At 61.2% G+C, this 27,907-nt stretch overlaps 1 protein-coding gene and 1 non-coding gene across 8 annotated transcripts; both read right to left on the bottom strand.

Moving 5' to 3' along the window:
- Window positions 1-569: 569 nt before the first annotated feature.
- On the bottom strand, window positions 570-25,968 carry Chd4 (chromodomain helicase DNA binding protein 4). 7 transcript variants are annotated; one of them, XM_042672434.1, is made up of 39 exons: window positions 25,833-25,968; window positions 22,845-22,966; window positions 22,456-22,671; window positions 21,686-21,804; window positions 21,342-21,583; window positions 21,114-21,241; window positions 20,477-20,612; window positions 20,159-20,337; window positions 19,442-19,681; window positions 19,101-19,304; window positions 18,799-19,004; window positions 18,540-18,671; window positions 18,304-18,400; window positions 17,822-18,013; window positions 17,500-17,700; window positions 17,141-17,278; window positions 16,812-16,933; window positions 16,543-16,716; window positions 16,105-16,246; window positions 15,883-16,014; window positions 15,664-15,781; window positions 14,372-14,496; window positions 13,636-13,873; window positions 13,354-13,529; window positions 9,018-9,198; window positions 8,841-8,927; window positions 8,666-8,754; window positions 8,262-8,395; window positions 7,104-7,248; window positions 6,556-6,721; window positions 6,192-6,292; window positions 5,973-6,102; window positions 5,586-5,657; window positions 5,377-5,514; window positions 4,882-4,990; window positions 4,513-4,645; window positions 2,203-2,401; window positions 1,166-1,329; window positions 570-1,044 (listed from the first exon to the last, which is right to left on the bottom strand). In XM_042672434.1, exons 1-39 carry the CDS (start codon window positions 25,930-25,932, stop codon window positions 1,027-1,029), a joined length of 5,745 nt encoding a protein of 1,914 aa, XP_042528368.1. In that variant the 5' UTR covers window positions 25,933-25,968; the 3' UTR covers window positions 570-1,026. The 7 variants fall into 7 exon arrangements, with proteins under 7 accessions (XP_042528368.1, XP_042528369.1, XP_042528370.1 ...); XM_042672435.1 differs by having other exon boundaries at window positions 2,206-2,401; XM_042672436.1 differs by having other exon boundaries at window positions 9,018-9,195.
- On the bottom strand, window positions 6,378-6,523 carry LOC122101971. Its single transcript, XR_006146437.1, has one exon.
- Window positions 25,969-27,907: the final 1,939 nt, after the last annotated feature.

The following is a 27,907-nucleotide window of genomic DNA, read 5'->3' as shown; positions in this document are numbered from 1 at the left end:
AGCAAAAGCCTGAGGCAGTCCTGAAATCTGGGGCCAGAAGTTAAAAGTAATTCGAAGGCTGGCGCCCGGGGCTCCCGCCTGTCATCCCAGCTACACAGGAAGCTGAGATCTGAGGATCACGGATTCATAGCCAGCCTGAGCAGGCAAAGCCCACAAGACTCAATCACAGAAAAAGCCAAAGTGGCGCGTAGCTCAAGTGGTAGAGCACCAGCCTCAACGCCAGTGAGCAGGCCTTGAATTCAAGACCCAGGACCAGCAACAAACCAACCCCGCAACTCTCCCCAAGTCTCAGATGGATGCTGTACTAGCAGCCTGGAACCCCAGGCTAGGAGCAGGGGGGGCCGGCTTGCAGGAGGCCCTGGGGCTGCTTCTCTTTCTGGGGCGTCTGCACCCATCTACCTGCTACCCCCACACGGAATCCGAGCGTTAAAATACAAGGAAACCTTTATTTTTTTCATTTTCATCAAGAAATTTGCTGTTTGCTTTTTTTTTTTTTTTAATGCTTTTTGGTTCTTTTTCTCTTTTTTTTCCCCCCCAATTTTCTTCTTTTCTGGTTTTCGCCTTTTAAGTTCCGTTTTGTCTCTCAGTCAAGTGGCTGGAACTGCTGGGTTCCTAGTATGAAAAAAAATGATGCCAACAGAGAGGTAGCTGTGTCTCCCAGGGTTCCGCCCACTCTGAATATCCAAAAAAAAAAAGAGAGAGAAAGCACAAAATAAAACCAAAATAAAAAACAGAGGAGATTCAGATGGTTTGTCTTCAAGCCTGGCAGGAACCCACAGAGTCTGTGTGTAACAGTGGTGGAGGGGCGGAGCCCAGGGCCCACAAGGCCCGCCCACTGCTGCCAGCTCCCTGCTGATAGGCCACCGAGCGCTGCCAGTCTCTGCAGCAGGAAGGGCCGCCCGGCGGCTCCGCCCCTCCCCGCGGTGCCAGGCGCTGCTGTTCCTTTGGGACCGGGTCGGGGGCAGGAGGAAGCCCCCAGGGGAGAAGCGGGGACACGAGGAGATGACTGATGGTCACATCCGCTCTTCACTGCTGCTGAGCCACCTATGGGGGGGAGGGGAAGATGGCCGACCAGTCACAATCCCAGATGACACCAGACAGGGACAGGGAGCAGCCCCCCCCAGTTCCAGAAGCGGGGCTGGGGATGAAATCGGGGTACACCCACCTGCTGCGGGGGAGGCTCTGGGGCCCGGTTTGCCAGGCGACTCAGGATGTTCCGCTCCGACATCTGTAACCTCACGGCCACCGGGGGGATGCGCGCGATGGTGGCGGGGAGCCGCGTCACGTCGGCCTTCATGTCGCTCAGGAGCTCTTCCAGCTGCTTCAGAACTGCACGGGGAAACCGAGGCGGTGAGCCGGGCCCGCCCTCACAGCAAGGCTTCTGCCCCGTGAGGCCCAGGCGCCCCACGCCCGCTGGGGCCCCGCTCCTCCGATTCCACTTCCAAATGGTCACACGTCTCCTGAGATGGCCCAGGCTGCTCTCGAACTCCTGGGTTCAGAACCCAGGGACTGCGCATGCCCGGCCGGAGGGGGCTAAGCCTTGGGCCACGCACACTGGCTCCCTCACTTTTGCTTGGGGTGGTCTCAGACTTGCTCATCTTCCTCTAGCTGGAACTACAGGAATGGGCTGCCATACCCAGCCGTTCTCTGCATTGTCACCTGGCCTTCATTGCTCTTTGCTGTAGCCTCTTACTTCCCCTTTTTATTCTTGGGGGGTCAGAAATGGAGTGTTGGGCCTTGGGATCCTCCCGGAGCTCCTGCTGCCATTCCTTAGTGCTCTACGATTGCCTGCCCTTCTCTCCCACTTCCTCTCTAGCAGCCTTCGTAGCCTCATTTCACCCCCACCTCCTCCTCCTCGTGTTCTGCTTTAACTAGAAAGAAAAGGTTGATAGGGGTCTAAAATTTGAAGGGCTCTTAAACACCTGATGTTACCTCTAAATCCGGGGTGACACTCTTATTAGGCTAGTTTGCATTCCGTGTCAAGAACCTGAATACATTAAGAGTCAAAGAGAGTCTGAGAGCTCGTCAGCACAGCCCGAGCTCCCAGGCTGGCTCCCAAGTGCACAGAAGCCAGCAGGGTGCTGTAGCTCACGCCTGCCACCTGAAGCTACTCAGGAGGCTGAGATCTGAGGATCCAGGTTTGAGGCCAGCCTGGGGAGGGAGGGAGGGCTGGTGGAGAGGGCGGAGCGGGCGGCCACGGGCTACCTTTGTGCAGGACTGCGTTGGCAGGCTTGTTTCCCGCCATGGACTCCTTAGACAGGTGCTGGTGGCTCTCGGCCAGGCACTCCACCTCGGCGAAGCGGGTGTTGAGGGCCATGGACGGGTGCGAGGGGTCCTCGGACATGTTCAGATAGGCCGCCCTGCGCAGCTGCTCCTCGATCACCAGGGCCTGCTCCAGGAGCTGACGGACACAAGAGAGCGAGATGACGCCCGTCCCTGATCACACGTGTGTGTGTGTGCACACAGCTGTCTATAACAACGTGCAGAGGAAAAAGGCAAAACACAAAAAACAGTGCAATGAACACTAGTCATGTACACGCTGTCTGGCAGAACAGGGAGAATTTCCTCCCCTCCTTGTTTCCTTTGCAGGGTGAGTATTGAACTCAGGGCCACAGGTGTGCAGGGCACAAAACCTGCTGCTCAGCTATACCCGTAGCCCGCACCCACCGGCTCACCCACATCCATTTCGGGCCAAGCAACTGACAGGAGAAAGCCTGGGCTGGGGCTGCACCTGCTGCCAATCCATCCGATCCAACATCCTCTTTCTGCCCTGGACTCAGCCTTTCCCACCTTCCACCTCGGCTCACGGCTGCAGTTTGGCGTGGGGTCAGGTCGAAGCTACCCACGCTGCTCTCGACTTGCTATACTGTCCCAGCCTCCTGAGTGGAGGGATCACAGCAAGCCCCACCATAGGCCACCTGGCTGGGTTTTGGTCGGTTCTGTTTTTCTGACCAGTACTGGGGCTTGAACTCTAGGTCGAAGTGCTGTCCCCAAGCTTTTGTGCGCAAGTTTAGTGCTCTACCACTTGAGGCACAGCGCCACGGCCTGCTTTTTCTGTGTATGTGGTATTAAGGAATCAAACCCAGAACTTCACGCATGCCAGGCGAGCACTCTACCACTGAGCCACCTTCCTAGGCCTTCCAATGTTTTGTTTTGTCAGCCAGCACTGTGTGGATTATGTTTATGGGATGAACATCCTAGGCGCAGATAGTTTCATTCCTGGGGTGCGGTGGAGGTCAGGCAGTGTGGATATGCTTCTCTTTTTGGAGTGAGGGTCAGTCATGGGGCTTGAACTCTGGGCCTGGGCGCTGTCCCTCAGCTCTTTAGCTCAAGGCGGGTGCTCTACCACTTGAACCACAGCGCCACTTCCAGTTTTCTGAATGGTTTATTGGAGATAAGAGTCTCATGGACTTTCTTTCCCAGGCTGGCTTTGAACTGTGATCCTCAGATCTCAGCCTCCTGAGCAGCTGGGATGACAGGCGGGAGCCAGAGTGCCCGGCTACTTCCTTCTTTTCTACTAGCTGTTCCTGTCCCGAGAGACGCCTCAACTTTCTCCATGAATCGGGCCAGAACGGCAGCTGTCTCTGGAGTCTGCCCATCACCCCGAGTGGAAGAGCGGGCACACCAGGGCCCAGAGGCCAGATCTGCCCCATGGGCAGTTTCTATATGGCCAAAAAGCCACAGGTGGGCTTGGTGTTGTGCCAGTACTGGGTGGTACTCGAACTCAGGGCCGTGCTGTCCCTTAGCTCTATCAATCAAGGCTGGCGCTCTATCGCTTAAGCCTTCTGTAATTAGAGATTTGAGTCTCAGGGCGGGCGTGGTGGATCCCGCCTGTAATCGCAGCTGCTCGGGAGGCTGAGGTGCTGTCCAGCCCAGGCTGGCTTTGGACGTGAGGCTGTCAGGTCTCGGCCTCCGGGGTGCGGGTCCTGCCCGCGGGTGCCTCGGGGGCCCCCCCCCGCGGGGCGCACGCCCTCCCCTTTATCCACGCGAGCGCGGTGACCCAGAAAAGGGCCCCCATCCATCCCTCCCCCAGCCAGCTCCTCAGGAAGCCCCTTCGCCGACGTTCCAGCTCATGGACGAACTCGCACCCGCCCGTCAGCACCGCGCACGCGCAGCTGCGCCGCTGGTCCTCCACACTGCGCACGCGCAGCTGCCTGCCTCACTCGTCCTCCACACCGCGCACGCACAGCTGCCTCACTCGTCCTCCACACCGCGCACGCGCAGCTGCCTCACTCGTCCTCCACACCGCGCACGCGCAACTGCCTCACTCGTCCTCCACACCGCGCACGCGCAGCTGCCGCACTCGTCCTCCGCACCGCGCACGCGCAGCTGCCTGCCTCACTCGTCCTCCGCACCGCGCACGCGCAGCTGCCTCGCTCTCCCTCACTTCTGCTAACTTGGAAACTAAGTCACAGAAAAATCAAACGAGGGCGGAGCCAGCCTTCTCACTCCCTGGCAGAACCTTCTGGAATCTCGTCCACCCCCACCCCCCCGCGTCCCCCCGCCGCTCACCTTGAACCTCCGCGCCAGGAACTTGTTCTTGATCTCGAGGAAGTTGCCGCGGTTCATCTCGCCCTTGAAGGGCTCGTTGAGGATGGCGTAGCGCGGGTCGTTCTGGATGTCCTGCCACCGCGCGTAGCCGTGGCTGCGGGCGCGCGCTCAGGAGCACAACCGGCCGGCGGCGGCGGACCCGACACCCGGGGAGCCCGGGAACCCCGACACGCCGACAGCCCCGCACCCCGGGAGCCGCCCCGACACCCGGGCATCCCTGACACCCCCCGGCACCCCGGGAGCCGCCCCGACACCCGGGCATCCCTGACACCCCCCGCACCCCGGGAGCCGCCCCGGCCCGCCCGCCCGCCCGCCCGCCCGCAAGGATACTTGATGATGCCGGCCAGCAGCCAGTAGTCGTGGCGCCGGTGCCAGATCTCGTAGGTCTTCTTGGTGACGGTGGCCGCCCGCTCCTCGTTCTGCCACAGCGAGTGCAGCTCTGCGGGGGGACAGCCGGTGAGACGCGGACCCCGCGCACACCCTCGGCCCGCACCCGCCAAGGGAGGTCAGCAGGCGAGGCCTCGAGCCCGCACCCTGCTGACCAGCCCTGTGCGCATGCGCGGCCTCTCCGGCACCACCCTGGCCAGCCCCAACGCGCACGCGCGAACTCACCCACACCACCCAGGCCAGCCCCAACGCGCATGCGTGGCCATCCCACGCCACCCAGGCCAGCCCCAATGCGCACGCGCGGCCTCACCGGTACCACCCAGGCCAGCCCCAACGCGCAAGCGCGGCCATCCCACACCACCCAGGCCAGCCCCAACGCGCACGCGCGGCCTCACCCACACCACCCAGGCCAGCCCCAACGCGCACGCGCGGCCTCACCCGTGAAGCCGCCATCTGCGATGTTGAACATGAAGCGCTGCTTAATGTTTTTCTTCTGCTTCTCGTCGCTCAGGTCCTTGGGGGTCTCCCCGTTCTGCAGCATCACCTCCTTCTTCTCCTCCTCCTCCTTCTTCTCGTCTACAACGGGGCAAAAGTGAGTGGGGCTGCCTCCCCCCGCAAAGCCAAGCCCCACCTCTCCCAACACCCACCTTTATCCTCCACCACAACCGGGGTGAGATCTATGGGCGGCTTCTCCTCCACCTTCTCCACGTCAGCCGCACCTGCAGAGCAGAAAGCACTGAGAATGTTCCCAAAGGAGGCCGGGCGCCGGTGCTCACGCCTGCAATCCCACCTACTCGGGAGGCTGAGATCTGTCGATCGGGTTCAAAGGCAGCCAGACAGGAAAGCCCAAGAAAGTCATCTCCAATTGTTCAAGCCCCAGGAGGGGAGGCCCTGTGCCCCCTCCACCCTCCAACTTGAAGTCACTATGGGAGTCACGAAGCTGCAGGGCACGGGGCCTAGTTAAAATCCTGGTGGCTGGAGACTAGCAAAGCTCCCCCCAGGAGCTGGGGTGCTTGCCAGGGTGGGGACCCTACCTTTGGCCTCTGTGTCCATGGACTCCTCTGTCCTCTCCTTCACTTCTGCCTTTTCCACTTTCTCCTCGCCGACAGGAGGCTCAGCCAGAGCCTTTTCTTCCTCTGAGGCTGGGGTCGGCGGCGGGACACACTTCACAGGAAGGAAAAGCAGAAGATAAAGCAGGGGCAGGGGCGGGGCAGAGGGGGGCTTGGGTTGGGGGCTCGGGGTCCATGCCTCACCTCCGTAGCTGGCTCAGGGGCTGCCGCGGCCTTCACCTCCTTCTCTCCTTCGGCACTCTCCTCTTCTTTGAGGCTGTTTTCCTCTATTTTGATCCCATCTTCTGTGGAAATTACGGGAGACCAGCAATGAGGAAGGACGGCTGGGGTCAACGGGGAGGGGGGAGGCGGGGCCATGGCCCCTGTGAAATTGTCCCCTCGTGCCTTTAAGAGCCAGACCCATTCTTCGGGCTGCCCTCCTAAACTGAGGGGGGGTGGTACGCTGTGCGTCCTGCCAGACTGCGCGTGCGCCGCAGGAGCTGAGCACGGGGCAGCAGAGGGCGTGGCCAGGACGGGCTGGGCAGCAAGCCAGGGCCGGCAGGCTTACCAGCAGGGGGCGCAGGGGCAGGAGTATTGGGCTGGGTGTCCCCGGGAGTGGAGGGTGTTGGGGTCTTTGGAGAAGGTGATCCAGGCTGGGACATTTTCTTGTTTTCCTCTATTTCGGCCAGTTCAGGCATGCTCCAGCGTCCGTTCACATGTTCAAACTCCTGAACCTGTCGAGAGCAATCGCCAAATTGAGGACTTAATGAATGCTTGTACTAGTCTTGTTTCTTGAGAGACCCCCCCCCACCCCCGCAAGAATTAGACACACACACAAAAAAAAAATAAAATATGGAGAAGAGCCAGGAACTGATCGCTCCCGCCTATCATCCCAGCTACTCAGGAGGCTGAGATCTGAGGATCTTGGTTCAAAACCAGCCTGGGCAGAAAAGTCCCTGTGAGACTCATCTCCAATGAACCACCAGAAAACCGCTTTGGGGCTGTGGCTCAAGTGGTAGAGTGCTCCTCTTGAGCAGACATGCTCAGGGACAATGTGCAGGACCAGAGTTCACACCCCACGACTGACCAAAACCAATGGAGCAGCTCGGGGCTCACCTTCTTGCGAATCAAGGACATGACACCAATCCTGGTGAGCACGTGCTGGCGAGAAAGCCCTTCTCGGGGGACCCCATCAGCAAAGGTCTCGGCCCCATCAGCCCCTGGCTCACATAAATGCCGCATGAAAAGGGAGACATAGGCCCTGTGGTAGAGAGAAGCAGCAACAGTTAAGAGAATCCATGCCAGCCGGGCATGGTGGCACACACCTATAATCCTAGCCACTCAGCAGTCTGAGCTCTGAGGATTGAGGGTTAAAGGAAGTTGGGGCAGAAAAATCAGAGACTCATCTCCAGTTAGACGAGTGAGCCAGGCGCTGGTGGCTCACACCTGTCATCCCAGCTACTCAGGAGGCTGAGGGCTGAGGATCAGTTTCAAGCCAATCCGGGCAGGAAAAGTATATGAGACTCTTATCTCCAATGAACCGGAAGTGGCCCTGTGGCTCAAATAGTAGAATGCCAGCCTTGAGCAGAAAAAATAAGGAACAGCACACCCAGGCCCTGAGTTCAAGACCTAGTCCTGGCTTGGGCACAGAGAAAGAAAACAAGGGAGAAAGAAGGAAAGAGGGAGAGAGGAAGAAAGAGGAGGAGGGGAGAGGACGAGGGAGGAAAGAGAAGGGAGGAGGAAGAAGAAAGAGGAGGGAGGAGGAGGACCAAGGAAGGGAAAGAGCATCCATAACGCTACAGCCTCTCCTGCCTGGTCCCAGCTTTGTTCTAGAAGGCTGCGCCCAGAACCCACGTGGCCTCTGAGTGGCAGGAAAGCCACAGCTCCGCCAGCCATCCTCCACAGTGAGCACACCTTGGGGATGGGCCCGCGGGGGGTGAGGGGGACGGGAACAGATGGTGCAGTGGGGGGGATAGATCCCGGGGTGGAGGAGGGGCAGATCCCGGGGTGGAGGAGGGGCAGATGCCGGGGTGGAGGAGGGGCAGATCAGAGGGGGGACAGATCCCGGGGTGGAGGAGGGACAGATCCTGGGGTGGTGGACAGATCCTGGGGTGGAGGAGGGGCAGATCAGAGGGGGGACAGATCCCGGGGTGGAGGAGGGGCAGATCCCGGGGTGGAGGACAGATCCCGGGGTGGAGGACAGATCCCGGGGTGGAGGAGGGACAGATCAGAGGAGGGACAGATGGGGGGCGGGGGTCCAGGCCCGGCTCTCACTTGAACTCCTTCTCCGATTTGCCCCGCAGGTCCCTGACGAGCCACTGCGTGGTGAAGGCGTCCTGCGGCGGCATCCCGTACCGCATGATGGCGTTGAGGAACGCTTTCCGCTGGCGCGCGTTAAAACCCAGAACCTGGACGCAGGGCGGGGCGGGCGGCTTGAGCAGGGCGCCAGGGCAGGGCGCATGGGCCCCCCCGCGGCCCCGCCCCCCCGCGGCCCCGCCCCCCGCCCCCCCCGCGGCCCCGCCCCCGCGGCCCCGCCCCCGCGGCCCCGCCCCCGCGGCCCCGCCCCCCGCGGCCCCGCCCCCCGCGGCCCCGCCCCCCGCGGCCCCGCCCCCCGCGGCCCCGCCCCCCGCGGCCCCGCCCACCCCGCGGCCCCGCCCACCCCGCGGCCCGCCCCTCACCTCGATGTTCCCCCCGACGCGGGCCAGCAGAGGAGGCAACGGCTTGTCTTTATCATTGCGCAGGCCCTTGCGGCTGGGCCTGCGGGGGGCTGCGGGAAGAAATCGGGGTTCAGCCAGCAGGCCGGGGGGGGGGGGAGGGGGGCCGAGCACCCCGCCCCCGGGCAGGCCGCCGCACCTTCGGAGCGCTCGTCGAAGTCCTCATCACCTTCCTCTGAGGCCACCGAGTAGTCGGACTGGTTGTCGGACTGGTCGTCCTGCCAATCTGGGGGGAGAGGGGGCGCGTGAGCGGGGTCCGCGGGGTCCTCGGCGCGCGCGGAGCGGCCCGCGGGCGGGGGGCGCCGGCCACACACACCTCGGTCCTCCTGGGAGCCATCATTGTAGTTGACCTGCTTACGAATGCGTTTGCCCTTGCCCAGGTTGCGCGCCAGGTCCTCCTGCTGCTGCTCGTAGTGGTGCCGCAGCAGCTTCTCCCAGTAGTCGGGGTCCACGCTCTCCTCCTGCTTGATGATCTCCCGCTCCACCTCCTCTTCCTCCTGGGACACAGGGGGGCCGGGGCTCAGGGCGCTGAGGGCCGCGCCCCAGGTCCCTCCCCGGCGCCGGCTGCGCAGTGACAGCGACAGAGGCTACATGAGGTTAGTGTGTGCATAAGGAAAACGTGGAGCGGCAGAATTCCTTCTAGATCCTTCTCCCGATGAGAAGAGACAGAGGAGAGAAGGTTAGAGCTTCCGCAAGCAGGAGAAAGAGAAAAGCTGCAAAAGATCTTCAGAGAAAACACACGCCTCTCCAGTCCAACTCTGTGAAGGAATCGACAAAAGAACTCTAGTTTTTTTTTCTCACTCTTCTAGAAGTCTCATGGATATTTTCTGACATATCAGAACTGCCTGATGATGTAAATCCCTCGTGGGGAAAATAACTCATTGCCAACCATCCAAATGTACACCAATCAGCTAACTTAAAAGTACAGGGTGGGCATTCTTAACCCAAGATTAGAATGCAAAGACAAAAAAACAGAAAACAAAAATATGGGGCTGGGCAGGTGGCTGAGTGATAGCGTGCTTGCCCAGCATGTATAAAGCCCTGGTTCAATTCCTCAATACCACATAACAGAAAAAGTCCGAAGTGGCGCTGTGGCTCAAGTGGTAGAGCGCCAGCCTAGAGCCAAAGAAGCTCAGAGACAGCACCCAGACCCTGAGTTCAAGAAGCAGGACTGGCAAAGAAAAGAAAAAAATCTATAAACTATTCCAAAGTCCAAAATCTGCAACAGGGGCTAACACTTGTAATCCCAGCTACACAGAAGGCTGAGATCTGAGGATCAAGATTCAAGGCCAGCCCAGGCAGACAAGTCCTGAGACTCTTCTTTCCAATGAATCACCAAAAAAACTGGAAGTGGCTCTCTGGCTCAAAATGGTAGAGCGCTTGTCTTGAGCAAAAGAGCTCAGGGACAGCGCCCAGGTGCCAAGCTCAAGGCCCATGACTGACCAAAAAACAAACAATAACAAAAAAGCTAGTGGTGAAACAGAACATCTTCCTTGAATGAAAAGCTAAAGGACAACTTAGTCTTTTTGTACATTCCAGTAGCAGGCCTGAGTTCACCCCAGTAACACACACACACACACACACACACACACAGACTGAACAAAACAATTCTGATGGCAGCATTTCACATAGAGGATATTCAATCTGCATGTCTTAATAACTTCTATTTTGGGCCATATTCCTGAGATACATTAAGTAGACAAGAACAATATTTATAATAAATTACTTCTCTTTATACTTAAACTCCAGAGGGTTTATGGAAGACATGGTATGCGTGTTACACACCTATGCATAAATACATGGGTGATATACACAGATCCAAATAGGAACTCAAACGCATGTACCTTAGCTTCCCTTTAGAGTATCTTAAAAGACCTGAGCAGAGGCTGGGCGTCTGGCTCAAGTGGCAGAGGCCCCGAGTTCAACTCCAGTTCCACCTGAGATCAATGAAGTCAAGTCCTTCACGGAGTCCTCAGTGCGCAGACTCCGCGGCTTCTGACCCTGTGCTAAGACTGCATGCCGCGGGAGCATGTGTCCAGGTGCGTACTTGACGTGGCGCTGTGGCTCACGTGGCAGAGCGCCAGCCGTGAGCTGAAGAGCTGAGGGACAGCGCCCAGGCCCTGAGTTCAAGCCCCACAACCAGACCAAAAAAATCATTAAAAAAAAAAATAAAGTTTTCTTCTGTTTGGCAGTGTTGGGGTTTGAACTCAGGACCTTGTGCTCTAACACCGTGGCCACACTTCCTTTTTGTGTGTGCTGACGCTGGGCCTTGAACTCAGGGCCTGAGCGCTGTCCCTGAGGTCGTTTTACTCAAGGCTAATGGGAGGGCCACTTGCACTCTTGCTCAGGGCTGACCTAAAAATAGAATTTTCCTTTATCCTCCTGCAGAGCTGGGATTACACAAGGTGTCACCCTGCCCAGACTTGTTGAGGGTCTGCCGGCCTCGAGTCCTGTTCCTCCCACACAGCTTGGATATTAAGTTTTCACTGTTGTTTATTTTTACTTTGGCAGTAGTGAGCCAAACTAAAAGCCTCATGCTTGCTAGGCAGGGACTCCAAACACCTACTAGAAACATCTCCCTCCTCCCCCTCCCGCCAACAGTAACAAGGTTTGAACCAGGGCCTTTTTACTCAAGGCTGGAGCTATACCACTTGAGCCACATTTCCAGTACAGCATTTTACTGAGTGAAAATGGAATTATGTGGACTTTTCTGCTTTGCTTTGAACCATGATCCTCCAGGTCTCTGCCTGCTAAGTAGCTAGGATTACAGGCGTGAGCTACAGCATCTGGCTCTACTTGCTTTCCTGATACCATCAACGCTTCCCAGGCTTTCCTAGCGGGAGAGAGACTGGCTCACCACAGAAGCGCAAGCGAGAGAGCAAGCAAGACAGCAGGTCCCACGCCAGAATGCATGTTTCCTTTCAGTTGATGTCAGGATTAACCCCTAAATTATAAAAAGTAAAACAAATTCTAGGGTTGAGAAGCAGGGTGACCTAATTCATTCCTGCTTGTGTCCTAGCTACTCAGGAAAGCAAACAAGTAGGGAGAAACAGGGCTCAAGGAAAGCCCTAGAAAAAAGCCGAAACCCCATCTCAATCAATAAAATCTGGGCCCAGTGACACATGCCTGTCCTCTTAGGTACAATAGGAGGATCACAGTCCTGGCTCGACCAGGCTAACTAAAAGCAAGATAGTATTCAAAAAAAGCTGGGGCTGTGGACCAAGTGAAGAGTCACAGCATAAAGCTGTGCCAGCACGTCCAAAGCCTTGGGTTCCATCCTCAGCACAGCACCCCAAAAGAGAAATCCTGGACACAACAGTGCTGTGGCCACGCACCAATACATGATGTGTCCCGCGTGTAGTCACAAACACAGGCTACGCACCGGCCCGTGATGTCCTGAGGAATCTCATCTGTGCAACCTCCACTCCCAGCAAGTGCTGGCAGCAGACGCCTGTAATCCCGGCTCACTCAGGAACGTGCTGTGAAGCCAGGCCATGCAGGCAAGCCCGAGGAACTCTTACTTCCAGTGAGCCACCAAAAAGCAGGCAAGTGGAGTTATGGCTCAAGTGGTAGAGCACCAACTTTGAGTGACAAAGCTCAGGGACAGTGCCCCGGCCCTGAGTTCAAGTCCCAGGATTGGCCCGCGTGCACACTCACACACAGAATGGAGTGTGTGTTAAGAGCGTGGTAGACTTACAGTCTTTACTCTTACATCACTTTCCTGCTGGTTACAAAATGAAGTGTGCTGGGACCATCACCTTGGAGAACAAACAGCTCCCAACTCCCATTGAGAAACCAGCTAGCTACAAGAAGGCAGGAAGCGAGGGCGCAGCGACTGGAAGTCCACGCCCACTCCAAAGCCTCCCAGCCCCGTGGTCTAAAGAGGACCGCAAAGCAAGCCAACTGGAGGCTTAGCTTCATATGCCTGTCACTTGTGGATGAAGAAATTCCAATACACTATGTATTTCTGCTCTTTTTTTTCTTTTTAACTTTAAAAGACCACAGGGAAAAGGAGAGGGGGAAAAAAAGTAATAATTTGGAGAAAGTAAAGGGGGAGGGAGTGATATTGTTCAAAAAGAAATATATTCTTGGCCTGGGCAGGTGGCTCAGTGGTAGAGTGCTTGCCTAGCATGCATGAAGCCCTGGGTTCAATTCCTCAGTAGCACATCCACAGAAAAAGCCAGGAGTGGCGCTGTGGCTCAAGTGGTAGAGCGCCAGCCTTGAGCCAAAGAGGCTCAGGGACAGCCCCCAGGCCAGGTCCTGAGTTCAAGGCCCATGCGCAACAAAATAAATAAATAAATAAAAGGGCCAGAGGCCTGTTTCGGGTCCTACAAAGCTTGTCTGGCTGGGTAAACCCCAGTGCCGCTGAAATTAAAACACAGAAAAAGAGACCAGGCATAGTAGCGGACCTCTATAATCTCAGCCAGTCAGGGCACAGAGATCAAAATGTCCCCAGCTCAAGGCCAACTAGAGGCACAACCACGAGAGAGAGACCCTTGGTGCAAAATAATCTCCAGGACAAAACGGCTAGCAGCCTGGCTCAAGTGGCCAGCAGAGCACTTGCCTAACGTGCCAGGGGTTCGAATCCCAGGTAGCACCAATCCCCGAACCTGTCCACCGCGGGCTCGGCCGGGCCGCGGACGTGTACTCACCCCCATCTCCTCCTCCCGCACCACGTACTGGGCCACCTTGAACGAGCTGAGGTACTCGTTCATGCCCTGCAGCTCCGTGTCCTCCGTCTCGTCCTGATTGCGGTCGAGCAGCCGCTCGATGGCCTTGTCGTCGTAATGGATCACGCTGCTGTCCTCGCCCTCCTTGCTGTCCCCTCCTGCAACGAACCAGGGGCACACGCCTCAGCCAGCTGCGGGGGGCAACCTGGCATCAGACACACACACACACCCCACCACCCGGGGGAGGAAGCCCCGGGGCTCCACCTCCATCCGTGGCTTCGTCCTTGAACAGCTCCTCCGTGCCGAACTTGAGGATGTCGTCCAGCTCCTGTTTGGACATCGAGCCGGTCTTCGAGCCCAGGCCTGGCCGCACGACGAGGTGCGTGAGCATCATTTTCTTCTTCGCCACCTGCGTGATGCGCTCCTCCACCGAGGCCCGCGTCACAAAGCGGTAGATCATCACCTTCTTGTTCTGCCCGATGCGGTGGGCGCGGCTGAACGCCTGTGGGGGGTGGGAAGGGAGGGGGGGATGGGAGCCGCTATCTTCCTCCCTCGCTCTGGCACCCCGGCCCCCAAATACCAGCCAGCCTCTACCCTGCTGCCCAGAAGAGACCCAGAACCAGCCCAAGTTCTAGGAAGTTACGCGCCATGCAAAGTCAGGAGCTGGTAGCGCCTGCCTGTAATCCCGGCCACGTAGGCGGTTGAGACGTGAGGATCGTGATTCAGAGCCAGTGCAGGCAAGAAAGCCTGTGTGACTCTTACCTCTAATGAACCATCAAAGAGGTGGAACTAGAGCTGTGGCTCAAGTGGACCCCCGGAATTCAAGCCCCAGGATCAGTATGTATGTACACACACACACACACACGCACGCACGCATGCACACACACACACACACACACACACACACACACGCACGCACGCACGCACGCGCACACGCGTAGCTTTCTCAACTAATCCCAGAGGGTAGAGCCATCACAAGTTCTAGGGTACCCCTGCTCACCTGAATGTCATTATGGGGGTTCCAGTCAGAGTCGTAAATTATAACGGTGTCAGCAGTGGCGAGGTTGATCCCAAGGCCCCCAGCGCGCGTGGACAGCAAGAAGCAGAACTGCTGAGCCCCCGGGGCTAAGGAAGGAAGCGGAACCCCGTTAGACCAACTCCACACACCACGACAAGACGCAGCCCCGGACCCCACCAGCCAACAGGACACAACTCCTGACCCCACTAATCAACAAGATGCAACCTGACTCCCCAACCAATCAGCAAGACGCAACCCGACTCCAATGAACAAGATGCAACCCAATTCCACCAACCAATCAGCAAGACGCAAGCCCTGACCCCACAGCAATCAAGATGCAACCTGCTTCCACCAACCAATCAGCAAGAGCAACCCGACTCCACCAACCAATCAACAAGATGCAACCTGACTCCACCAATCAGCAAGAGACAACCCGACTCCACCAGCCAATCAGCAAGATGCAACCCGATTCCACCAGCCAATCAACAAGATTCAACCCAACTCTACCCATCAAGATGCAACTCCTGACCCCACCAATCAAGATGCAGCTCCTGATCCACCAATCAAAACGCAAACCAATTCCACCAATGAACAAGATATGAGTCGTGATTCCACCCATGAACAAGACGCACGGAGAACCCCAGAGGAGGCCCGTGGACAGATGCAGGAATCAGCTCGAGAGAGTGGGGAGACAGCCACAGGCTCAGGACTCGGGCACTTCCCTGCAGCTACTGACCAGTGATCACAGTAAGGAAGCCCACAGACACCACCCCAAACAAAGCGGACGAGCAGGGCACGTTCCAATACCATGTCCACCCCACGTGGTGGACAGGGCCTCGCTTCCTGCCAAAATGTCCCACTCAAGCCAAGAGAAAACATCAGACAGAAGCCAATATAACTGATCCACGTTCACCCAGAGAGTCGGTATCAGAAAGGTACTGTGGCTCATGCCTGTAATCCCAGCTACTCAGGAGGCTGAAATATGAGGATCATGGTTCAAAGCCAACCTGGGGAAGACTATCTCCAATGAACCACCAGAATACCAGAAGGGGAGCTGGGGTTCACAGTGGTTAAGAGCACTCACATGGCACAAAAGAGCTCAGGGACAGCACCCCACCTCACCCCCCAAAAAAGAGCTACAAATGAGGATGGGAGGCATGGCTCAAGTGGTAGAGCACCCGCACAGCAAGCACAAGAGTCGAGTTCAAAGCCCAATGCCACCGAGAGGGAAGCCCAGATGGAGGCCGGGCCCGGAGGCTCGGCCTCCCTCTCACCATTGAAGCGGTCGATGGCCTCCTGGCGCATGTTGCCCGTGATGCCGCCATCGATGCGCTCGTACTTGTAGCCCTCGTGCTCCAGGAAGTCCTCCAGGAGGTCCAGCATCTTGGTCATCTGGGAAAGGAGGCGGGTGAGCGGGAGTGTGGTGACAGGCCTTTCCCACCATCACTGTGCCCGGCCAGGCCCGGGCTGGGCCCCAGGCGCCCCCACTGTACCTGGGAGAAGATGAGCACGCGGTGGCCGCCCTCCTTGAGGTTCTTCAGCATCTTCTGCAGCAGCAGCAGTTTCCCCGAGGCCCGGATGAGGGCGCTGCCATCATACATGCCGTTGGGCATCTTCGGGGCCTCCTGCGGGCCGAAACAGAGGGACAGGGGATGAAGGCAAGAGGGCAGGAGCGGTGGCAGCCGGAGGGTGGGCAGGAGGCCGGCGGGACCTACCATGGCCGCCACGGGGAAGAGGTAAGGGTGGTTGCAGCACTTCTTGAGATCCATCACTACGTTCAGCAGCGACACCTGGTTGCCGCCACCTCGAGCGTTGAGGGCCTCAAAATTGCGCGTGAGGATGTACTTGTAGTACTTCCTGTGAGGGCGGACGGGCGGCGGGGAGGTCAGCCTGCAGGAGTCTCAGGGACCCAGCCTCACCGCCGCTGGCCCAGACTTCCAGCAGATCCCACTTTAGGGTCAATGAGGGAGTGGACTAAGCGAGAGCGCTGCGCTACGGGTCCCTGTGCACACGGCTTCTTTACGCCCGGCCTGCTCCTGAATGCAGGGCCCGCGTGAGTTGGAGTGGAGATGGGGAGGGACTGGGAGCCCAGTGTGGACAGATCGACGTCCGTCTGTCTGTCTGTGCTAGCAGGGGTTTGCCCCCCCACTCACTTCTGCATGGGGCTCAGCTCCACGCGCACGATCAGCTCGGTCTTGGAGGGCATGTTCTTGAACACGTCCGCCTTGAGCCGCCGCAACATGTGTGGTCCCAGCATGTCGTGCAGCTTCTTGATCTGGTCCTCTTTGGCAATGTCGGCGAACTCCTCCAGGAAGCCCTCCAGATTGCTTGGAAAAGCGGGTGGGGAGGGAGAAATGAATGAGGGGAAGGGCAGGAGGAGGAGAGCCACGGGGCCCTGGAGGGGCAGACCCACACCACTTACTGGAACCTCTCGGGGGTGAGGAAGTTGAGCAGGTGAAACAGCTCTTCCAGATTGTTCTGCAGGGGCGTCCCGGTGAGCAGCAGCTTGTGCTGCAGCGAGTAGCCGTTGAGAACCCGGAAGAACTGCAAAGCGCGGGGCGAGGCGTGAGACACGGGTTGGGGGCGCCCGCCTGTAATCCCGGCTACTCAGGAGGGCTGAGAACGGAGCAAGATCATGGCTCAAAGCCAGGGCGGGCAGGACAAATTGGTGGGAACAGCCCGAAAGTGGAGCTCAAGAGGGAGACCTAATGTCAGCCCTAAAAACTGAGTCTGGGCCGGGCCGGGGCGCACCTTGGACTGATTGTTCTTCAGCCGATGGGCCTCGTCCACGATGAGGCACGCCCAGTCTATGGAGCCCAGGATGGCCATGTCGATCGTGATGAGCTCGTAGGACGTGAGCAACACGTGGAACTTCACGGAGGCCTCTTTCTGCACGGGGGAGGCGCATGCGTGTTAATGCGCGGCCTGGCCGGTCCCGCGGCCCCGCCCACAGCCACGCCCCCGCGAGGCCCCACCCCACCCACAGCCCCGCCCCGCGATGCCCCGCCCCGCGATGCCCCGCCCCGCGATGCCCGCCCCGCGATGCCCCGCCCCGCGATGCCCCGCCCCGCGAGGCCCCGCCCCCGCGAGGCCCCGCCCCCCGCGGCTACCTTCATGCGCGAGGCCTTCTTGCCTCCGCGAATGGCGTTGTCCTCAAAGGAGAACTCGTTCTCGCGGATGATGGCGCGGCTGTCCTTGTCGCCCACATAGGTGACCACGTACATGTCGGGGGCCCACATCTCGAACTCCCGCTCCCAGTTGATGATGGTGGAGAGCGGGGCGCTCACGAGGAAGGGGCCTTTGGAGTGGCCCTGGAGGGGGAGGTGGTGGTGGTGAGCGCCCGGCCTCCAAAGCCCGGCCTCCTCGGCCCGGCCTCCCCACGCAGCCCCATCACCCCCATTGACCGGTCTCTAGCCACGGGTCGCGGCGCACCTCCTTGTAGAGCGAGTAGAGGAACACAGCAGTCTGTACCGTCTTCCCCAGCCCCATCTCATCAGCCAAGATGGTGTCGGTGCCCTGCGCCCAGGAGAAGCGCAGCCAGTTCAGGCCCTCCATCTGGTACGGGTGCAGGGTGCCGCCCGTGGCGTCCAGGTACTCGGGCTGCCGCTCGTACTTCACCGTGGGCTGAGGAGGCAAGGATTCCCTTTTGGCCAAAGGCATCAAGGAGTGCACGCCTGGAGTCCCAGCGACTCAGGAGGCTGAGATCGGGAGGATCGCAGTTCAAGGCCAGCCCGGGCAGGAAAGTCGGTGAGATTCTGATCTCCCATGAGCCACCAGAAAACCAGAAGTGGCGCTGTGGCTCAAGTGGTAGAACCCTCCCCTCGAGAGGAAGAGCTGAGGGACAGCGCCCAGGCCACCAGTTCAAGACCCACGACCAACAAGAAAGTAAGATGGCGGCGTCGTGTGTGACTCACATCGACCGTGGGCGTCTCGGGCGGCCTCTCCAGCTTCCTCAACTTCACCTTCTTCAGCTTCTTGCCAGGCCGGCCTTCCTCGCCCCGCATCAGCTCCCTGAGGAAGACGAGACATGCCCACGTGCCCTGGGGCCTGGCGACATCACCCGCTGGCGGGAGGCGTGGCCCAGCGGCCCAGCACCGCAGCAGCAAGTGCATTCCAAGCCCAGCTCGGCACAAAGGCACCGGCCGCCCACCTGTGGTTCCAATAGCTCTGCTTGAACAGGTCGTAGTCCTGGATCTCCACGTCCTCGCTCTCCCACGACGCCTGGTCGTAGGGGAGGTCGCGCCACTTGATCAAGTAGTGCACGTGGCCCTTCTTGTCCACGCTGCCAAGTGGGGAAGGAAAGCCCATCAGCCGGACTCAAACGCACACCCAGGGCCAGGCTGGTACTGCAGGCGTGCGGCACTGGTGCTGGCCCGCGTGCTCGAGTGGGGGTCAGGGCGCGGGGGTACCTGTGGTTGAGAATCCGGTGGATCATCATCCACTCGGGCTTTATCCCGTAGCGGTAGAAGCGCTCCTCCATCTCCGCGAACTTGGGGTCCTTGTTCTTCCGCTTGCGGCTCTTCTCTTCGTCGCCGCCGAAGTCTCCGGAAGGCGGCTCGTCCATGTCGTTCTTGCGCTGGTAGTTGCGGAACATCACCTGGCAGTGCAGCTCCAGCTGGGGGGCGAGGGGGGGGGTGTTAGCGTCTGTGGGGGTCTTGTGGACACAGGGACCACACACATCCCCCCACCCCGGGTCACCACCCCATCTCACCTGCAGCTCCGACACCCAGGAGCAGTGCCAGTAGGACATGCCCTGCCACTTGACGAAGAACTGTCGCTCCGGCCGCCCCTCCAAGGGCTTGGGGGCGGGCGTGCTGGGGTCGGCGTCCGGGGGCCGCGGCACGGGCGTGGGGGACGGCGGCTGACCCCACTTCCAGATGAGGATCTTCTGCACTTTGCCCTTCAGAGCTGGACACTGAGAGGAAGAGAGTTCAAATCCACGGGGGTGAAGGGCACGGGTCCCGGCCTCAGGGAAAAGGCTCCCGCCTGTAATCCCGGCTGCTCGGGAGGCGGCTCAGAGCCAGCGGGCGGGAGGGGCGCCGGGGCGCTCACCGTGCAGCGCGGGCACAGCCACTCCCCGTTGGGGATCTCGGGCAGCGGCGGGTTGAGGCAGTGGATGTGGTAGGACGAGGGGCAGGTGTCGCAGCACAGCAGCTCGCCGCCGTCCTTGCACACGCGGCAGAACTCCATGTGGTGGTCGTCCTCCTCCTCGGGGTCCCCCCCGACCTCCTCCAGGATCTCCTCGCCCTCCGAGTTGTCATCTTTGGCCTCCCACTGGATGCCCTCCTTCTCCTGCAGGACCGGAGCAGAGCGCGCCATGAGTGCAGCCCCGCCCCCCGCAGCTGTTCTGCGCGTGCGCCCCAGGGGCTCCCAGGTGGACAGCCCAGCCCCGCCCCCAAGAGCTCCAGCCCCGCCCCCGTGGACTCCCAGCCCCGCCCTGCCCCTCAGACTCCCAGACCCGCCCCTTGAATTCCCAGCTCCAGACCCGCCCCCGCGGGCTCCCAGCCAGCCCCGCCCCTCGGCCTCGCAGCCCCGCCCCCATGGACTCCCAACCGGCCCCGCCCCCGTGGGCTCCCAGCCAGCCCCGCCCCCTCGGCCTCCCAGCCAGCCCCGCCCCAGGGCCGCGCGGCCCCGCCCCCGTGGGCTCCCAGCCAGCCCCGCCCCTCGGCCTCGCGGCCCCGCCCCCGTGGGCTCCCAGCCAGCCCCGCCCCCTCGGCCTCGCGGCCCCGCCCCCTCGGCCTCCCAGCCGGCCCCGCCCCCGGGACTCACGCAGTGGGGGCAGCTCCACTTGCCCTCGGGGGCCTTCTCCATGTCGGGGTCCAGGCACACCATGTGGTAGGCTCGGGGGCACGTGTCGCACAGGATGATCTCGCCGCCTTGCTGGCACACCTCGCAATAGTCCTGGTGGTCTGTCTCATAACCATCCATAGCAGTCACCTCCTCCTCGCCTGGGCAAGGAAGAGGGGAGCCCAGTCACCAGAGCACACCCCGCCGCCCCCACCCCGATCTCCAGAGGGGAGATGCTGCACCCCGGGGCCGCCCCCCGGGCCCGCATGCCACCGACAGCACATCGGACGAGACTCGCACCTTTCTTCTTCTTCTTGGTGGTGCGCAGCTTCTTGCGGCTGCGGCTGCTGCGGCTGGTGGAGCCGTCCGACACCGAGTAGCTGTTGATGCTGGCGTCGTCGAAGTCCGACTCCACGTCCAGGTCATCGTCCTCACTCTGGCGGGAGGGGGAAGGAGAGGGTGAAACGCGCAGGCGTGGAGGGAGAAGCGGGAGGTGCGAGCCGGGGCCAGCTCGACGGGGGGGGGGGGGGGGGGGGGGGGGGGGGACGACGCATGCGCACACATACTCATACACACGCATGCGCCCACGAGAATGGACGCGCGCCCACGTGTCCGGGCACGCGTACACGCATACGCATGCACGTATATTCATACATAAGAACGCACTTGCACATGTATTCACACATGCGTGCACACACGGATGCATGCACACCCTTATGTGCGCAGATGTATTTGTGCAAGCATATGTACAGTCGCACATGTATTCACGCACACATGCACACGTATGCACGCACACCTGTATGCACACGTGTATTCGTGCACACGCACACATCTGTATGCATGCGCTGTATTCCTGCACACGCATGCGCACACCATATGCACCCACGCACACACGCATGCACACAAGCCCCGCCTTCTGCCCAAAGGCGCCTCTCACCGAGGACCTCTTCCGCTTGGAGCCAAAGCCTCCCAGCTTGATCTTGAGGGGAGCCACTTTCTTGGGCTTCGGCTTCTTGGCATCGGGGACGCGGGGGCTGCCCTTGGGCTTCCTCCGCGCATTGGGACCTAAAGTGCGAGCGGATGGACGTCAGTGATGGGGGACGGCGGGGTGGCGGCGGGGCTGCCTGCGCCCGGACCCCCCTCCTGCCCGCGGGACGCCCGTCACCTTTGCCCTCCTTGGTCTTGGCCTTGCGGATCGGCACCTCCACGGGCGGCGGCGGCGGGGCCACCTCGGTGGCGGCCACCATGCTCTCCACCACGGCCACCGCAGCCGCGGCGGCCGCCGCCACGGACGCCCCCGAGCTGCCCTTGAAGGGGTTGTTGGTGCTGAACTCCCGCCACTTGGCCCCCAAGACCATCATCATCTTGGAGACGGCGATCTTGGGGTTTTTGGCGGCGATGAGGGGTCTGATGAAGTAATGGAGAGAGAGGGGGTTCAGAGAGAGACGCAGCAGCAAGGGGACACTCGGGGAGGCCTCTGCCCCCCCCACACCGGGCCCCCGAGTTTACCGGACAAACTGGCTGAAGGCCTTGTAGTTGGTGAGGGTGCGGTAGTCCTCCTCCGAGAACACGTGGTCGATGTCCTCCATGCCCCAGTCCTCCAGGAGCTGAGCCGAGGACTTGGGCTCCTAGGCGGAAGGACCAGTCAGCGCCCCATCACCCAGCAAGGGAACCCGGGATGGGGTGTAGGGCGGGGGTCTAAGGGAGCAGCCAGGAAATCACTAAAAACAAGGGCAAAGTGCTGCGAGCATAAACTCTCGGCTACTCAGGAGGCTGAGAGCTGAGGATCACAGTTCAAGGCCAGCCTGGGCTTCTGCAGTCCTGAGACTCTTATCTCCAGTGAATCTCCAGAAAGCCAAAAGTGGCGCTGGGGCTCCAATGGTAGAGTGCTTGCCTTGACTGGAAAAAGCTGGGAACAGCGCCAAGGCCCTGAGTTCAAGCCCCAGGACCAGCATCAAAACAATAAAAAAGCGGGTGCCAGTGGCTCCCGCCTGTCATCCCAGCTACTCCAGGAGGCTGAGATCTGAGGATCCCGGTTCAAAGCCAGCCCAGGCAGGAAAGTCTGCGAGACTCTTAATGAACCACCAGAAAACTGGAAGTGGCGCTGTGGCTCAAGTGGTAGAGCGCCCGCCTTGAGCTGAAGAGCTGAGGGACAGCGCCCAGGCCCAGAGTTCAAGACCTATGACACACACACCCCCCCCAAAAAAAAAGAGAGACAGTGTCATGTCTGGGAAACCCAGGTGAGAAGTGGATTCTGGGGTGACAGATGGGCCAGGCACCTTGGAATCATCATCATCGTCTTCTTCCTCTTCCTCCTCCTTCCGCTTGGACTTGCTCTTCTTCTCTTTCTTGGGCCCCAGCTTCTTCTTCTTCTTCTTGCCTGGCGTGTAGTCGCTGCCCTCGCTGTCCGAGCGCAGGGCCACCTCCTCCTCCTCCTCCACAAACTCCGGGCCCTCCCCAGAGCTGTCCCCCGGCTGCCGGCACAAGAGCAAACGCTGGAGCAGGGGAGGGGGAGGGAGACACAGACCGCTCGCTGCACACAGGCCGACCTCAGGACCAGGCCCCCAGGCCCAGGGCAGGGACCAGGGACCGGCGCCGTCAGCCCTGCGCCCTGTCCCCGAGCGCCTGCCTGCCGTTCCTGCCTTCCGCCCTTCCCTCACCCACTCACCTCCTTTTTTTGGCGCTTGCTCTTCGGGATTTTCGGATCCCGAGGTTTCTTCGGCTTCTTCTTCTTCTTCAGCTTTGGAGTCTCTGCTTCTGACAAGTCTTCTTCAGGATCGTCTTCGTTGTCTGCATTCACAAAGTCAAGTCAGAATAGCACAAGGTGAGGGGTGGGAAGGTGGCTCAGTGGTAGAGTGCTCGCCTGGCATGCATGAAGCCCTGGGTTCGATTCCTCAGCACCACACCGAAAAAGCCAGACATAGTACTTTGTGGTTCAAAGGGTAGAGAGTTAGGAAGATGGGCTCTGGTGGTTCACACCTGTCATCCCAGCTACTCAGGAGGCTGAGATCTGAGGATCCCGGTTCAAAGCCAACCCAGGCAGGAAAGTCTGTGAGACTCTTACGTCCAATGAACCACCAGAAAACCCGAAGTGGTGCTGTGGCTCAAGTGGTAGAGCGCCAGCCTTGAGCTGAAGAGCTGAGGGACAGCGCCCAGGCCAAGTTCAAGCCCCAAGACTGACCAAAAAAACAAAAAAGCATCTCAGGGATGGCGCCTAGGCCCGGGGTTCAAGCCCCAGAAGTGGTGGTGCAAGAAAAAGACAAAAAGATAAAGGTGAGGAGACATGGGCCCTCTCCCCTTCTCACCCCAGATCCCTCTATAGAGAACCCCTAATCCTTTCCACGGAAGATGCAAGCCAGGACGTAACCAGACAAAGAGAGAGTTGCATGAAACCCACCCCAGCCCCCCCCCCACCTCCCCACCCCCATCGGGCAGCCGGCCACCAACTTGGCTCAACCACACCGCCCAGGGTCCAACACCCGTCCATCAATCAGAGGAGGAGCGGGGAAGGTCCCCAGTGTGGCAGGTACTAAGCACAAAACATCTAATGCTCGCCCCACTGGAAGAATGCTAGTTTGCAAGAGCCTGGCCACCAACTCTACCCTTCCCTAACTCCTTTGAAGTCATCACTGCTCAAAAACCACACACACACACATGCACAAGTTCAGGTGGCAGCCCAAGCACACACACCCACTTTCTAACACATTTTCCTTTCTCCATCTCCAGTGCAGCCTTCTCGCCAGCTTCTCCTAGGTCAGCAGCCTCTTCTCCCCAGGGGCCCAAATCAGCCCAGCTGTCACCATCTCCCCCCCCCACACCACCCCCCCCAAATCCTCCTCCCATCTGGCGTCCACCTCCTCCCGCACACACAAAGCCTGGCTACCTCTGGAAGCGCCTAGGCAGGGCTAGGGGGGAAGAGGGGAGCAGAACCGACAGGCACACCTCCTCTCCTCTTCCCTAGCCACCCCCGCCCAGGGAGGAGGAGGAGAGGGGGTGCTGCAGAAAAGGGAGTGGAGAGGAATCGGGCCTCACCCAGGGAGACGAGGGAAAATGGCTTCTGACCGCAGCAGCCAGCCCAGGGCACCCTGCTGCCAACAGAGGGGACAGGAAGTGGCAGGGAGGGGGCGGGGCTACAGGGAAAAGGATCTCCCCCCCCCCCCACACACACACACAGAGTTCCCAAGTGATTGTGGGCTCAGGTGCAAACGCGCCCCCCCCATCTCTAACACGGATTCTGGTGTGTGACCTGGTTTACACCCCAAACGTCCTAGGGCAGAGAAGCCCAGGATCCACACAAAGAGCAACAGCTCCTATTTTTCTTTTTTGGTGCCTGAGCTTTCTCAAGCCAGGCTGGGGGTGCTCTACCGCTTGAGCCACACCTCCACTCGCAGCTCTTTGGCTGGCTGATGGGAGATGAAGAGTCTCACAGACTCTGCCCTGCCTGGGGCCAGCTTCAGACCTCAGTCTTCAGACCTCAGCCTCCCTCCGAGTCGCTAGGATGACAGGCGCCCGGATGTCCCTCTACCTCACCTTCAAACCATCACAACAACTCAAAGGCTCAGGAGCACTGTGATCAGAGCAGAGAGTGGTCTCCCCCAAAACTGAAGATGCCCGGAAGACTTAGTTTAAGGCACGGAACCCACAGAAAGTCTTGGGCTAGGTAGATCATCACCTCGCCAGACAAGACACCTGGTGGCACGTGGAAATCATGCTCACCCCCAAGAGAGGCCTCGTTACCGGGGTGGCAGCAGCCCCCCCCCAACTCCACATCCTGACCTCTAGAACTGGCTCTTCCGGTCCCCCATCAGGCCCCTCCCACCCCCTGGGGCCAGAACGCCGCCGGCATCGCTCCAGAAAGACTACTTTTCTAGATTTCTCCCCCGACCATCCGTGTCACCCCCAATCAGAGGCGTGGAGGGGACAGGGACGGGTCCGAGAGGGCCCAGGGGCCCCTCAACTCCGGCCATCAGCAAACTGGCTGGAGGAGAGGCAGCCGGGGGCGCGGGGCAGGGCGGCCCCGGCGAATGGGAAAAACTGGGTCACCCCGGCGCCCGATCCGTGGGGTGGGGGGTCCCTGGGGTCCCCCAGGCAGCACCCCATCCCGGGCTCCTCCCAGAGAGGCCGGGAGCACGGGGCGCCCGCCCGGACCCCTCCGATCATCGGGGCGCCGTCCCCCGCCTCCCCGCGCGCCCGGCCTCCAGCCCGAAGTTTCTCGGGAAAGTTCCCTCCGAGGGCGGCAGAGGCCGGGGCGCTGGACGCGGCTCCGCCAGACCCGGGGCCCGGCTCCCCGCTCCCGGAGACAAAGGCCGCCAGCAGGTGCAGGCCGGGAGGCCGGGCGGGGCCGAGGCCGGCCAGATGCCATGGGGGGGCCGAGGCCCGGACCCCACGCACACGGCGCCCCAAAGCGCATCGGGGCGCCGAGAGGCCTCCGGAGGGGGGAGAGGGGGAGGCTCCGTCCGCTCCCCAAGGAGGGAGCCGCAGGGTGCCCTCCCTCCCCTCGCCCCCCCCCCCCCCCCCCCCCGCGCGATTCAAACTTCCTCCGCGGGAGCCGGTGCGGCAGGACGGACAGACGGACGGACGGACCGGCCGACAAAGTTCCCTCTTCCGGGTCTGGCCGCCCCCCCGCCCGCCCCGCGGGGCGCCGCGGCCCCGGTACCTGGGTGTGGCGCGGGCAGGCTGTGGTTGAGCAGCGCGTCCATGTCGTCGTCGTCGCTGGCCGCCGAGCAGGGGGACGGGGAGCCCAGCCCCGACGCCATGCCCGCCGCCTTCCGCTCCCGCGCGGGGCTCGGGGCCCGGCGCCCGCCGCTGCCGCTGCTCCGCCGGGGGCCGAGTCACTGCGGGGGGGGGGGGGGTCGGTGACGCGCGCACCCCCCGCACCCGACCCCGCACCCGACCCCGCACCCGACCCCGCACCCGACCCCGATCCCGCACCCGACCCCGCACCCCGACCCCGCACCCGACCCCAACTTTACTTCCACACTCCCGCAGAGAGGAGGACGGGGGGGGGGGAGCAGCCCGGAAACGGGGTCCCCAGGAAGAACCCCCCCCGGGAGGGGGAGGGGAGGGCGCCCCCGCGCGGAGCCGGGCGGGAGGGGGGGTCCGAGCGGGACACAAGGTCACGGGGAGCGGGGGTGCGGGCGCGCCCCGGGCCCGGGGTCCCCCGGCCGGGCAGACCCCCGCCCCCCCAGCCCGGCCTCCGGGGCGCCCCCCCAGCCCGGCCTCCGGGGCGCCCCCGCTGACCCGCGGGGGTGCGGGGGTCCCGCCACCCCGAGGCGGGGGGGGGCGCCACGTGCCCCCGGGGGGGCCGGGCAGGGTGGGAGCCCGCGGGGGGGGACCCCTCCCGACCCCACCCCGGGGAGGGGGCAGCGGCCGCGCCCGGCCGGTGGGGGCGGGGGCCCGCGCGGGGGGACAGGGGTGGGGGTGACCCCGGGGCCCGGCGGGCCGTGGGGGGCGCCCCGACGCCGACCCGCGCCCTCCTCACCCCGGAGCCGCCGCGGGGCGCGCTGGGTCCGGCCCGGTGTCACTCCCGCTCCGGCTCCTCCTCGCCGCGGCCGAAGGGGGGAAAATGGCTCCGGCTCCGGCGTTGCCTCTTAAAGGGCCCGAAACACCGGCCGGGAAATCCCACCGCACAGGCCCCGCCCCCCCCGGACAGCCCATAATAACCTCCACCAACTCCAACCCCCCCCCTCCCCTCCCGCCACCCTCCTCCCAGGTCTCCCGGGCAACCCCCGCCCCCTCGTCGCTCAGGCAACCGCTGGCCACGCCCCCTCCGAGCGCGCGCGTGTCACCCGGGCAACCGCCCACCTCCTGGCCATCCCATAATACACACGGACACCCCAGCCCCGCACTGCCCCCCCCCCCCCGCGTGCCCTCTCCGGACACACCGATGCCAGGGCGGGGGCGGCGGGGGCTGCTGACCTCTTCCTCTCGGGGACCTCCTGCAACTCACCCCGGTCCTCCTCCTCGGGCATCCCATAATAGCCACCCCTTTGCCAACTTCTTCACTCTTGGCCCTCAAGCCAACATCCCATAATAACTCCTCACCCCTCCCTCCCCACGGCCATCCCATAATAAGCGCCCCTCCCAGCCCTTCAGCCTCCTATCCCATAATACTCGCCCCATCCCCCACAGACATCCCATAATAACTACCCTTCATCCACCCCCAGTTTGACATCCCATAATAGTCAGAAACTCGCAGGGCTCTTCCCCCCCCCCCCCATACTACAACAACGGACACTCGGCCTCCTCCCACACACATCCCGTAATAATCAGTCTCCCACTTTCTATACGGACATCCCATAATAGCCAACCCCCAAGAGCTGCCCTGGGCCTGGAACCTTCTTCTCCCGCTGTCCCCAGAGGTAAGCCACCTCTGGAGCTGAAGCAGCCCACTTGTCACCCCTCCGGCGGACACCTAACGCCGGGGGGAGGGAGCAAAATGAGATGCATCCCATAATAATTTTACTCCGCCCACAACCCCGACATCCCATAATGGCAAGGAGCCCAGGGTCAACCAGACATATGCCACGAGATGCCCGGCGCTGGCCGGTGTCACATCCCATAATGCTTCCTGTGCATTCCTCCACACGGTGCCCATCCAGCCGCATCCCATAATGCCCCCCTCCGGTCCCACCCCCTCCCCCAGCTGTCAATCTCCTCCCCACACCCGGAGCAGGAGGCCGGGTGGGGCGGCGGCTGCCCACGCTGCGGCGTCCCCACCCCTGCGCCCAT

The sequence above is a fragment of the Dipodomys spectabilis genome, unplaced genomic scaffold (genome assembly GCF_019054845.1).
Source record: "Dipodomys spectabilis isolate Male_0828 unplaced genomic scaffold, ASM1905484v1 ptg000713l, whole genome shotgun sequence".
In the NCBI taxonomy this organism is placed as follows: Eukaryota; Metazoa; Chordata; class Mammalia; order Rodentia; family Heteromyidae; genus Dipodomys; species Dipodomys spectabilis.
The sequence above is the reverse complement of the archived record's forward strand: the minus strand, read 5'-3'. Positions and strand labels throughout refer to the sequence as shown.

What these genes read in the sequence shown, in the direction of transcription:
- Chd4 (XM_042672433.1), bottom strand. Translation starts at nt 25,932, where the DNA reads ATGGCGTCGGGGCTGGGCTCCCCGTCCCCCTGCTCGGCGGCCAGCGAC. An exon ending in CAGAGCTATTGGAACCACAG is followed by an intron (nt 18,401 to 18,539) that starts GTGGGCGGCCGG and finishes CGTCTTCCTCAG; the next exon opens with GGAGCTGATGCGGGGCGAGG. An exon ending in GGACGAAGCCACGGATGGAG is followed by an intron (nt 13,530 to 13,635) that starts GTGGAGCCCCGG and finishes GGTTCGTTGCAG; the next exon opens with GAGGGGACAGCAAGGAGGGC.